The sequence below is a fragment of the Lingula anatina genome, chromosome 1 (genome assembly GCF_051362555.1).
Source record: "Lingula anatina isolate TDL-2025a chromosome 1, LinAna3.0, whole genome shotgun sequence".
Classification (NCBI taxonomy): domain Eukaryota; kingdom Metazoa; phylum Brachiopoda; class Lingulata; order Lingulida; family Lingulidae; genus Lingula; species Lingula anatina.
In genome coordinates, this window is record NC_141767.1 from 65,269,903 (window position 1) to 65,282,237 (window position 12,335).

General features: G+C 35.0%; 1 protein-coding gene across 4 annotated transcripts; it reads right to left on the bottom strand.

Moving 5' to 3' along the window:
- Positions 1-89: 89 nt before the first annotated feature.
- LOC147764887 (uncharacterized) lies at positions 90-11,698 on the bottom strand. 4 transcript variants are annotated; one of them, XR_015331911.1, is made up of 4 exons: positions 11,215-11,698; positions 9,825-9,870; positions 6,752-9,601; positions 173-2,205 (listed from the first exon to the last, which is right to left on the bottom strand). XR_015331911.1 is itself a non-coding variant. In XM_087000860.1 (2 exons), exons 1-2 carry the CDS (start codon positions 5,873-5,875, stop codon positions 2,045-2,047), a joined length of 498 nt encoding a protein of 165 aa, XP_086856986.1. In that variant the 5' UTR covers positions 5,876-6,737; the 3' UTR covers positions 186-2,044. The 4 variants fall into 4 exon arrangements, 1 of the variants encoding a protein (XP_086856986.1); XR_015331910.1 differs by lacking the exon at positions 11,215-11,698 and having other exon boundaries at positions 173-2,199; positions 9,825-11,207; XR_015331909.1 differs by lacking the exons at positions 6,752-9,601; positions 9,825-9,870; positions 11,215-11,698 and adding an exon at positions 5,533-6,745 and having other exon boundaries at positions 90-2,205.
- Positions 11,699-12,335: the final 637 nt, after the last annotated feature.

The following is a 12,335-nucleotide window of genomic DNA, read 5'->3' on the forward strand; positions in this document are numbered from 1 at the left end:
TAAAGTGATTTTCGAGAGTCATTGATGAATAAGTAGTTTAAATGAGGCAGATATTTTGAGGTTTCTGTACGTTACGTTGTACGTGTTGTACGAAAACAAAATATCTATTAGTGAAACTTCTTTTTTTTAAATGAAGAATAAACTAATAATGGTATAAAGCAGGTTTTTAATGAATGAAAAACGAATAATAATTTTTTGTTTAAAAAAACTTACAAATTCAATCTTAAACTAATTATTTAACAAACTATTGAATTTATTTTAACAATGGTCTATAGCTCTCTTGTGCGCAAAGGATTAGGCCTATAGTCTAAATGAGGGTCCAACTTGCCCCGAGTCAAGGGGGCCAACTTTTTTATTTTAAAGGATTGCAGCCATTTTTGGTGCTAAAATGAACAACGATGATACATTTCTATGAACCTTGAAACTATGAGCTTCAGTTTGGTGCCCTATCATATAGGCCTACTATATTCGATCAAAAGCCAATGAAAATAGATTTTAAAATCTCTTTAATAAAGTTACTTTAAGAATTGCAGAATTCTTTCATTTAGACTCACCGCCTAAATAAAACTTTTTACGACCGACGCTTTCTTGGTATTATTGGATACAGTCACTTTACAAAATGATATGATCAAATTTTTTATCCCGTAGTTACTTTTTCATAAATTGATGGGGGGCCTACTTGCCCCGGGGTCCAACTAGCCCCGGTCTCCCCTAGAGTAGAATTGCTATTTATCACTCTCTCTTTGACCAGAGAGAGAGAGAGAGAGAGAAGATTCAGATTTCTGAAACAAAATGATGGATCAATATCCCCCCCTTCTTTCTTTATAGGGAGCTTATAGATTTGTTACGATACGTTTTAAAAGTAAGACTATCAAGTCTTGCATTCATAAAACTACAATTATTGCTTTCAGTATAATTACGCTTTTATTTCATAGAGCTATCCTCGGTGAAAATATTGCAATATTTCTTAATGATATACTGATAGCAGTTGACTGATAGGATTTCCACTCAACCTTTTTCTGTTAAGTCTCCTAAATCAAATCATAAAGATATTATGAGTTACACACTCAAATGAATAACTTAAGTGTTCTATAACTTGCTTCCAGTTAAATTAGACATATTAAAGACACTACGATAGGTTATTGTCTCTTGAGATATACCTTTCAATAAATTTGAAGAGGAATGTTTTGGTTACTATTACACATAGCAATAAATCATTATATTACAATGTGACATAATGTACAATCCGAATGACTTTATAGAATAAGGAATGATTTATTGCATTTTGTTTTAAAAAAGTCTTTTGATAAATTAACTTCGGGCACATTTTACGTGTTTCTGATGCTTTAAACATTCTCAAGCCTCTCTCAAATCATTTTTTTACACAAACGGTAGATGTTAGTTATTGTCATCTAGCCTAATTAACTTTATTCTATAAAAATAACAAAGAAGTGCGTGTGTGTGCTTGCGTGCGTGTGTAGGCCTATCAGTATGTAAGTATTGAATGCCCAACGTTACAAGTAGGGGCCTAAGCTGGTAAAAGCATCATAAATTTTGTCCCATATCCTTACCATGTAGAGGAGTGTGTTCTAACGGGAAGACACATTAGACTTTCGAGGTGTTCGTGATTGAGTTATCTATGTAATATCGCCAACGTTCGAGTAGAACTGTTTACTCTAGTCAGCAAACTACCAACGCAATACTGAATTTTGCCTGCTTGTAGCGCTAGAGCACGAACTGCGCGTTGTCTATGACAACAAATTCGATAAAGTTTTTAAGATGACTAACATCTTTCATTTTTAGCATGACCGATATCACGGAGAAGTTTGTTTTTTTTTTACCGAGGCTTGCTTGATTAGAAATATTTCAAGTACTGAGACATATACTGTTCGCTACATATAGTTTGTGTTTAATCTCCTTGTCTCCAAAGGCGGCTTGTATGTTGAGGATCCTTGAATTAGATAATACTTAAAAGGGAAGGCTTTTAACGACATCCACCGTGGGTCTGTCACTCCAATCCTGTATAAACTATATTCTAATTGGGTCATTTGAACCAATTGCAGGAATTGCCATTCACAGTGCGGCACAAGGACTTCCCAGCAGAAAACACCCTCTTTTTGCTTTCAGGCTGTGATGGCCCTCTTAGAATATGAGGTGGGGGTCTTGCCCATGGCGAATCTTGTGTTTTATAGTTGTCACCTGAAACTGAACAAGAGCATTTAATATTGGTCCCTTGTCTGCGGTTTAATTAAGTCTAGTGCAAAAACATACTGTATCTGGCATATTGTATGAAACTTGTTTACGCCATGTTAGCAAGAATCCTTGAAAGGAAAACGCCTCTGTAAAAAAAAAAAGGAAAGCAAAGAAAAGAAAAAAAGCAAATAACAGACCATGGGGTTGCGGTTAACTCTTGAAAGGTACATTTTCCTACAAAACAAACTGATGCATTTATCTGCAAGCCAGTCTTGTTTTCTGTCGGCCGCAATGGCCGCCATTTAATGAAAAACTAACAAATACTCGGCGAGTGCCACGCACCAGAGGAAGACAAAGGAAAAAGCGTACTGTGTCCGCCTATCTCTAACATACTAACCCGAGGGAATATAAACCTTATACATCTAGGTGATAAATGTTTTAGTAAAGCACTGGTTGGCGTCTTTTCTCAGGTCCACGCACGTTTTGTAGAATTGATTGTCTTCTCCTATAATTGTTTCATTATTATTCCTTTTTATGGGAGTAATTCCCACAAATTGTCTTAACGACGTATTAAACGCCATGGTATGGATGCTGGGCAATCGGTTTGCTGACATACACAATTAACTAAAAAATATGGGTTAGAGTATAATTACAAGGCTGATGTCTAATCTACAAATGTTGCTCGTTGTTTTTATAACAATGGAACCTATAGGGGCGTATTTGTCTTTTAATATTGAATTCTTTATTTTTCATTTGGTTTGTTCTGTTGTTCTGTCATTCAAATGTCTAATTGTATGAATATCTGATTATAGTTGTTTGCACCTTTCAACAAAACTTCAGTAGCACTTTTTTTAAGTAGGTCTACTGTAGAAAATGAAACCACTTATATAAGCCATAAATGTACGGTAAAATATCATCTCCATCAAGGGCGACTGTGTCTGTACTTAGTTCCCATATACCTAGTGACTAACAAACGTATTATTGCAACTGGATACCAAAATGGGTGTGTTTAATCAGACAGAAAAGCGACGGTTAAGTGGCTTTACCTCATAATGTCATCTTTCATAAACCCAGTTTTGCCTGTACAGAAAAGCATAGGATCCATAAAGTTTAAATTTATCTTGCACTGCTCACACGCAAACTGATGTTATAATTTGTAGATTAAGAAGGAAGTTTATGTTATTACTGTCATATACCTGATTAAGTCAGTTAAAACGTTCAAGGCACACCTTACCACAATGATATTTACAAAAATCCTCTATTTTTTTTTTTTTTTTTTTTTTGCATGCCCATGTAAAACTTGTACTATCTAATACTAAATAATACTGAGTATATTTCAATCAATTATAAATAACGGTTCCCTAGCCAATATCGCAAGACAAATTGACTTATTGACTTAAAACTCTGATTAAAATAGATTTAAGCTATTGTGACTTGCTTATTTAACGAATTAAAACATGTTGTTTGGAGAGAGGCCAGTAGAAAAATCATGTGTAAAATATACAAGTGCTAAATACTCTACATCGCCTGTACGTAGAGCAAATGCTTATTTAAAAATCCATACATGACAAACACTGATGCTGATGCATTATAGAGAGAACTGAATGTCACATATCGCGAGTTTCGATTTCTCTGCGTATGTTGCACTTTTTTTCAGGTAGTGTGCATAACTAAGGATATGTTCGTATTTGCAAAAGACAGCATTTTTTTTAATTGATTATTTTGAAGTAACAGTATTCCTTTTTTCATTTAACTGACCGATAAAGTCATTTTCAAGAATAGAGATAATATTAATGCATTAAGATATTGCTTCTCAATTTTTAAACACACTGATGATTTCTAAGAAAAAGTTGTTTTCGTGTAGCTGGTAATTCTGTTCATGTATATTGACTATATTGATCTATATTGAAATACTTAACACATTTTGCTGCTCACGCAAGTATTTTTTGATGTGGCGTGTTATATTCTTATATGTCTATTTACCAACAGTTTTGTGTAGCATAACAGTGACTTTAAGTAGTGACTCTCACACTATACGTTCGTGATTTAATATCATCATCATCATCATCATCATCGTTATATATCTAAATTCATGATTTTGATATTCTAAAATTAATGAGTAAAATCTATTGAAAACCACGCTAATTACTCCATTTATAATCACAATTACGACAGATAGCTATTTGTATGCAATTGTGTTAGTAAAATGTCCCATTTGTGAGATACCCCATTTGAGCTTATTCAGGTGCGACAGGATGGTAGTCCTAGGAATGGAAGTCCGGGGTCCCATATAATTAGTACAGGTTCAGGTTAGTCGGAGTATTGGAGATAGTTTATGGGATGAATACCACCTGTACAAAGTAATGGTGAACGGACTACAGTTCCTAGCGGACTGCCATTCCTGTTACACCTGTCTATGCCGAAAACTTAGACTGTGCCCCCCAAATGAAGACAAATGAATATGTGTGGATTGTGCTTACAAGGCTATTGTAAACTTAACAGATCATTTTGTCTACAGATATAATGCTTCTACAAAATCTAGACACATTTCCAACATTCCATTGGTATATGTATCAGGTGTTTGGCGAGTATGAGGGCTTTTGCTGACTTCCACAGACTCGAGCTATTATTGGACCGGAAGATTAACTTTGTGTAACATTTGCACAAATCTGACTAAAGAACGCATGAGTGTTTGGAGTTTAATACTGCGAACACCGTCAATGTTCACTAGAATAGAAGTTCACCACTCTTCCAATAACCTTCTGATGTTTTATTTTAACTCAAGATCTAAAACCCCGTTTTTTATTCCAAATTTATATTTATTTCCGTTACGAGAGAAGTTAACCAGTCTCCATTATGAAAGTGAACTGATTGTCTTAGAAATCTGCCCCTTGTTGTTTCAGAACACAGGGTATTATAAAAAGTTAATATTGTCATTAAGGGAAAATTGCTGGATTGCCAAGAAAACCAGATCTTATCTCATCTTCTTTTATTGCTACTTTCTTTTATGCTTTTAAATATATTGATTTAAGAAAAGTTTTAAGAGAAAATGCATTAAACAATTTATGATTTAATAACCTATTACTTATGTTTGTAGAGCTTATAAGAGGCAAAATAGAAAATAATAATTACTTATGAAGCAGCTCTCAAAATAAACGTACATATTTAGCATATTGCATTAAATTGTAGTGCCACGCCTCACCTAGATTTATACTCACGAGGCATGTTTAAAACAATCTACCTAGGATTTAACAAACCTAGATCAAACCTAGATCCAACAAACGGAACAAAGTTCAATCTAGATTAGTGTGCAATTTGAAGAGTCCTGCAGCGTCTTACCCACATTCCTAAGCTTTCCCAGCACACTGATTCCTAAGGGAGATCCAATTTGTTTTGCTGGCCGAAATAAAGATGTCCTCTCATTTTGCATCTTCAAAGCCCTTAATAAAAACAGTTCTTTGCAAGCTGCTTGGTCTTCTGCTGGCAAATCGTCTGCTAGGTCCCAACATAAACCTGCAGACGTACCTGTGGTGTACAGACACAGGAGTGTGACCCATGGCAGTAGTAGACGTAAGGTGTTCATCGTCACAAATCTCCTTCCCATCTTCAACCTTGTCGATTGTTGTGCAAGAGAATGACTGTCCGCCGCGCGCACACGCCTGCGTTTTAATATACCTGCCATTCAAACTGCCAACACAAAACTAGCGACTGATAAAAAACAAGTAAGATAAACAAAACAAATCGGTGGTTAGAAAAAATCCGCCCAGTTGGTTAGAAAGTGATGCAAACAGGCTGCTATTACCGAGCGTTGAGGTTTAAAAGTCATGAATCTTCATCATGAATATTTCCCTTGATTGGGAGAAGTGAGAAACCACAAGCCTAATTATAGCACTTATTTGAGTGATTTATGGTGATTACATTTTCATGCAATTATATACAAACAGGATGTACAATTTCAAAATGCTGCTTGGAAAATTATTGACACACGCACACGCGTGTACATGTATCTGCCGCCACTCTGTGGGTACTAGGATATTGATAAGAACAAGTACATGGATAAGTAAACGTATATAGAGTCTGTTAATGTGTTTGCTGCAAATATCTAATAATTTCCCTTTAATGCAAAAACCTTTTGTATTCTTAATATGCTTTGGAAAAAAACAGTATTGACTTTAAAAATCGAAAAATTGCCTTACGTTGCTAAGGGGGACATTTTAAGAAAATCTTTTATTATTTGTATGCAATTAGGAATGCATTTTTCTGCATTAGACTAGAGACATTAGTGTTTAATAACAGTATAAAGTACACCTGTTAAACAACTGACTTAGAATGGTGGGAGTAGTCGTTTATTGACTGCCTGTATGGTGAACTAAAAATATATAAAGACAAATACAGAAGATTTACAACAATGAAGTTAATCAAATAATAATACAAAGAAGTTAAATTACATAATCAAGGTAAATACACAAGGAATTTCTTGAATGAACAAAGGAATACAGTAGTATAGATAAATACTAGTGTATAATTATAAAAATCAAATCAAGTTACATATACTCACAAACTTTCATTTCTCAACCATTCTTACAGGTGACTCTAAAACGTTTTCCTAGTCTACAATAAAATCAATTAAACAGCAAAAACATATTTTGCTCTGCAACGCAAGCAACTCATTTGGCATATGATCTGCCACGTGAAAAACGACAGCGCGCGTAGAGGGCGCCACTAAGCAGGGGAATGGGCAAATGAGAGAGAGAGAGAGGAGGAAATATAAGACAAAACCCTTGTCGATAATTTTTTAACGAAGAGTAAAATCAGAATGTCCAATATCAAACTACGTTTCCTAATGAAATTATTGGTATCACGTTGTGACAAAGAGGAAGCGCCTCTTGTGGAGAAGTTTTTGTAATCTACAGGTAGCTCCTTATTTACTGGTTTCAGCAATACTAGTTGGCAACGTCTTTTTTTTCGTAATTTACCGCAAAGACTGGTTAGAATTTCTATTCTAAGTAACTAGAATGAAGAAAATGTTTTTCTCATATCGCCTTAACACGGGTTTAGTCAGTAGTCTGTTTTTCCAAAAGCCAAATTTATTAGCTTGCTGTCTTGTTAGCCGGCTACTAAGTTCAAAGCAATCACACTTTGGACCAGTTATGAGGACAATTATGCTGCGTTTTATAAGCATTTTTTGATAATATCCCCTGGAACAAATCAGAGGTTTCAAAACCATTTGATTCGCTTTAAATCCATAATGGGTCCATTTGTCGTTACTTCGATTCACCGCAAACCTCTGCTTGTTTTGTAATGCTTTTGGCGTAAAAAATGCACTTAAAACAAGGGGAATATGAATATATTTGTTTTGGCGTATCTTTCAATGGTACTTCCCTTTCCTTACTTTCAAATATAAACCTTATAATCCATGTACTTACAAAGATTTTTTGAAATGCCTCGCACTAATCACTGGTTTTAATTTCTTCATAATATTTCCAACTGGTTAATCATTCCAGGGAAATGAAAACAATAATTTTCCACTTATTTAATATGCCTTCCCCTGGGTTTGGAAGAGATACAAAAACATGATTAAAGACCAATAAAGTCAGTGTCGTTATCACGCTTATTTTGCCAATAGACGTTACATGTTTCGGCCTCCACTCCTTAAAGAGGAATACATATTTACGTATTTTCAAACAACATAGTCCGAGTTGTGGGCAAGCAAAACGTTTTATTCGTTTATGTCTGAGTCAAAAATAAAGAAGTCTAGAACACACTTTTAAAGAGTGTTTTGATTATGGAACTTGATGGGGTGGAATGACGATCAGTAAGCACTAGAAATACACTTATTTTGTGATTCTTGTGTATTCGCGGAAAATCTTATTTTGCAAAATTTTTCTTATGATTTCAGAAACCATATCAGAAGTACAGCATTCAATTGGTGTTTGTCTTTACTACATCAATACCCAGAAGAAAACATTCTATTATAGTATTCTAATTAGACGAGCTTTTGGTCACAGACTTTATTTCATTCCGGTTAGAAGAATAAATTGTTTTGCAAAAATTTCAAGTGCGGTGCTCATCACAGTGAGTTTTTATTGTAAAGAGAGAAGTTATCGCCTAATATTCATTTTTTTTCTTGGATATCAAAGCATTGCTCTATTTCTGGGCCACCAAGATAAAATGACAAGAGGAGTGTCGTCAATAATAACCCCACGACAACTTTAATCCCAGTCAAAAATAAATCAACAAGCACTCCTTTATAAAGTACAGTAATTATGCACTTTATTTACAAATCGGATTATACACAGCAGTACCACAAATAAATTAAATGTCTAACAATAAGAATTTTCATAGCAATGATTTCTAGTTCATGTCTCCATCCTATCACTTTTAATACCAACTATCCACGTTTATAGAGGTAACACGCTGAACTTGCACTATTAACAAAAACAAAACAAAAAAGGGAATATCATTTGTGACATGTACATGTAAATAGTGTTATACTGATGTCTCGACTCAATGCACAAATTAAGAAATTGGTTTTGGTTTTTGTAGCTGCTAGTCTTCCTATTTTAATATTCAAACAGACTGAATGAAGAGCTTGTTATACAGTCTTTGAGATATGAAATGACAACTTAATCATCAGTCTAATAAGGTAAAAACATGCGACCCCCTGGGGCATTAATAAATATGAAAATAGAGATAACTGATTATCAAGAAAAAAAAACAGAAATGAGATCCATTTAATATGTAAAAATTGTCACTCAGAAATAACATATTTGAATCACACTGTGTAGGTGAGGCAACGACCTTAAATCCTTGGAATGTCTTTTGGTGATTCCTGGCCGGAAACAACATGGATAAATTACCAATTTGCGTGCCGTGCTCGACAATCTCCAAGATAAATGCAACCGCTACTTTAAATGGCAGTCATGTCCCTTAACGTGTTGCACGCGGTCTTATTTTTCAAGAGGGTCACGGCATAATTGGCTGTTATTCCGTCTCTAAGGGTAATCTTCAAGTCGACATATTCATATTTCCTACGGCATGATTGGAAGGACGTCTTTGCCTAGGCTACAGCCAGCGTAAAAGAAACCCCTGGGGCATGGCGCCGCAGGAACGGGGGAGTCTTCGGAACGCCGATATCGCCCAAGTTTTATATTAATCACTGCACTCCTACTTCTTTTTCTTGAGTTGTTTTTCTTATCAGTGTTTTTCTTCGATATCAAGCTTTTCATGATTTCACCCAGTGGCAATTGTTTTTTCTCTGGTTTCGTACGCCGAAATGGGGTGGGGCTCGCTTCCGAGTCCTGTATTACCGTCAGGTCTTTTAAAATTGCTAAGAGTCTCGCCTTTTTCTGTGAGTCACTTGCTGAAGTTTTCATTGTGTGGAACAAAAAGGCGCTATATTTCCTAGCTGTAAATAATCAATTACGTGTCATGATATGATTTTCAAAAAGTGTACACAAAATGAAAATATCGGCCATAAGCTATTTATAGCTCTGTCACTGTTATACAATTACTTTTTAATTAATAGTGATAATGAATTGGGATAAACTATTCAAAAGATAATCGAACTACATAACTTCAAAATTCACTGGTAATAAACCTCTTTGAACGTTTTTAAGTTTGATACTTACTCTTACTGTTGATATGAGCGCCTCCTTGGACTACGGCCACACTTTTCTTATTATTATGTATGGAAGGCAAAGAAAATGTGCTTTTGATCAAGATACCATTAAATATTAATAATGAAAATATGTTAATTTCCATCTTGCTATGAATTCTTTTGCCGGTTGAAAAAGAAAACTATAACTTCCCTGTTGCTGACTTTTTAAACTTGTCATTCAGCTTATATACGTACGAACGGCCAACTACCTGGGGGGAAATCAAAAATTTGATACGCTCTACTAGTAGTATTACGTAACCCGGACTGCGTCACGCTTTCCGACTGGTTTTGTAATTCTATCACATTAAAATTGTTTTAACCACTAAAGCGGGACAGGCCTGCCGCACCGCTCAATCTGATTAGGACCGAATCAAGCATGAAGTACCACGTGATTTGCGGTCACCCCCGGACTCGGTCGACCCCTACTTAACTTAAGTTTGTTTGATGACAAAACATTCCAACTGTAGTTCGAGCAAAACGGATAAGCAAGAGGGAGTGGTCAGTTAGCGTCCTGCACGCCTAAGGCAGGGGTAGGAGAGTGCATCAGTCGTGGAACCCGCGCACTGGGCCGTGACTGCCATCTGCAACGCTCTGTGAACGCTTGCAGTAACTCGTATAAGAAACACGCTTACCAAACAACGCCGCATATACCTGCAAATACAATCTCCACTGCGATGTTTGAATGAAAACAGCTGAGTGACTAAAAATGTTTCTTAATTGCAACTATCCTGCTTATAAACTTATAACAATATGAAATTAGTAGATAAATGATAGTGGACGTAAAAAGGTACTTAGGACCTTAGTTAATCTAAATTGACAAAAATTAAGTATGTTTTTCTAGTATTAACTTCAGACCTACATGCATGCGGGGGTGGCATGGTTTTCAATTTCATGTGTTGTTTGAATAAATGTGTGATTAATTCAGTAAGTAAACAAGCAGAATTAACAACTAGTGTAGGTGTTTCTATTTTTATATTACAAATCCGAAGGTCTTGTTCACATTTGAGTTACATACGATGAAAATTAATTGATTTTTTTCAAGAATGCCTGATCCATTAATTGTAATTTTGTAAGCATTTTGTCGAAATGGGATGATCGTTCTTTTACTTCGAATCATTTTCAACTGAAATATTTGATTCACTGATTCATTTGATTGACTGACAATGTTTGAATGTTTAAAACGTTTTCTTTGAATAATAATAATGTAATCATAAAAATGGCATCTGTTTTTGTCAAAAATATCCACATATCTCTTCTGGTATTCAAATACACTCGACACTTAAATTTGGAAAATAAAACATGAATTCTATAAATCTTTGTTGAATTAAGCTGATAATAAAGATGCTTGTCTTTTAGCTTACCCTTGAACTTTTCCTTTGCAATGTTCAGAAAGGTATACGAGTCCACAAAGTCAAACCAAACACGTGCCATCGCACCCACCTTCTCTTAGACAAGGAAGTGCAAATCCACCTGTTTTTATTGGATGAACTGGATCAATGAGATTAGCATTGGTTCACCCTAACTCTTACCAGATCTCTGCTGTCTTGATCACATCTTGTAACCTGGTCCCCGCACACTTAATGCCACTAACTCAATTAACCTCTTTAAAGGTAAACAAAGGTAAAGTTTCAGTGCATCGCGCTGCTTTTTCCGGATGGGTACTCAGGCCATCAGTAGTTAGTTTTGCGTCATACAGTATACATTTCCTAAATGGTTTTTAAAATATCCCCCTTGTTTTAAGTTCCTGTAACCAATCCCATCTGGTGTTCAAATTATTTTTAATTGGCAAATAAAAAACCATTCGCCAGGTTTTCAGTGTAACAGTGTCCTTCTCACATCTTTACTTCCGAATATTTTTGTTCTACCATTATATTGCGATTGTGAACTGACAGAATTGTGTCTGCTGCGAAATCACACTTACTGCAATACTGCTACAACACTCAATAGATAGGTTTTTATACAAGTACTTAGGCAATTTAACGTTGAACAATTAACTAGCATGGGCTACTTTTATTATTCTCTTCCTTGTCTATGTCTATCTTTATTTATATATTAGTTTATTCAACTGTACTAATAAGATGTAGACATATTTTCAATTCCAGTAAACATCACTCTGTACGAAGTTCTTTGAATTTTTTTGTTGAACCACTTGTTTTAAAATAAGCTAATACCATTGAATAACGCCAAAACATACGAGTCCAAATCTTTCTGAAATGCACAAAGCTATAGACTGTTTTGTTATTATTATTATTATTATTATTAAATGTTGGTATCTACTGTAATTTGCAGTGACATGATCTGCGCCTTTTGCGCTTCTTCAGTATCGTAGTCCTTAGAATGGTGGGAATCATAATTTTTTTTAAAGAATATGCTGACACCCGTGTATATTTCAATTATCCAACCAGCCAAAAGTGTAATTAAAAACTATTGTGTTCTAATCATCGATTCGTTCAAAAATAAATAAATTATTTAAATAAAGTTA

Coding starts and splice junctions, on each gene's coding strand:
- LOC147764887 (XM_087000860.1), bottom strand. CDS start 5,875: ATGGCAGGTATATTAAAACGCAGGCGTGTGCGCGCGGCGGACAGTCAT. Junction 2,200..5,532: donor GGGAAAGCTTAGGAATGTGG/GTAAGACGCTGC, acceptor GTTCAGTTTCAG/GTGACAACTATAAAACACAA.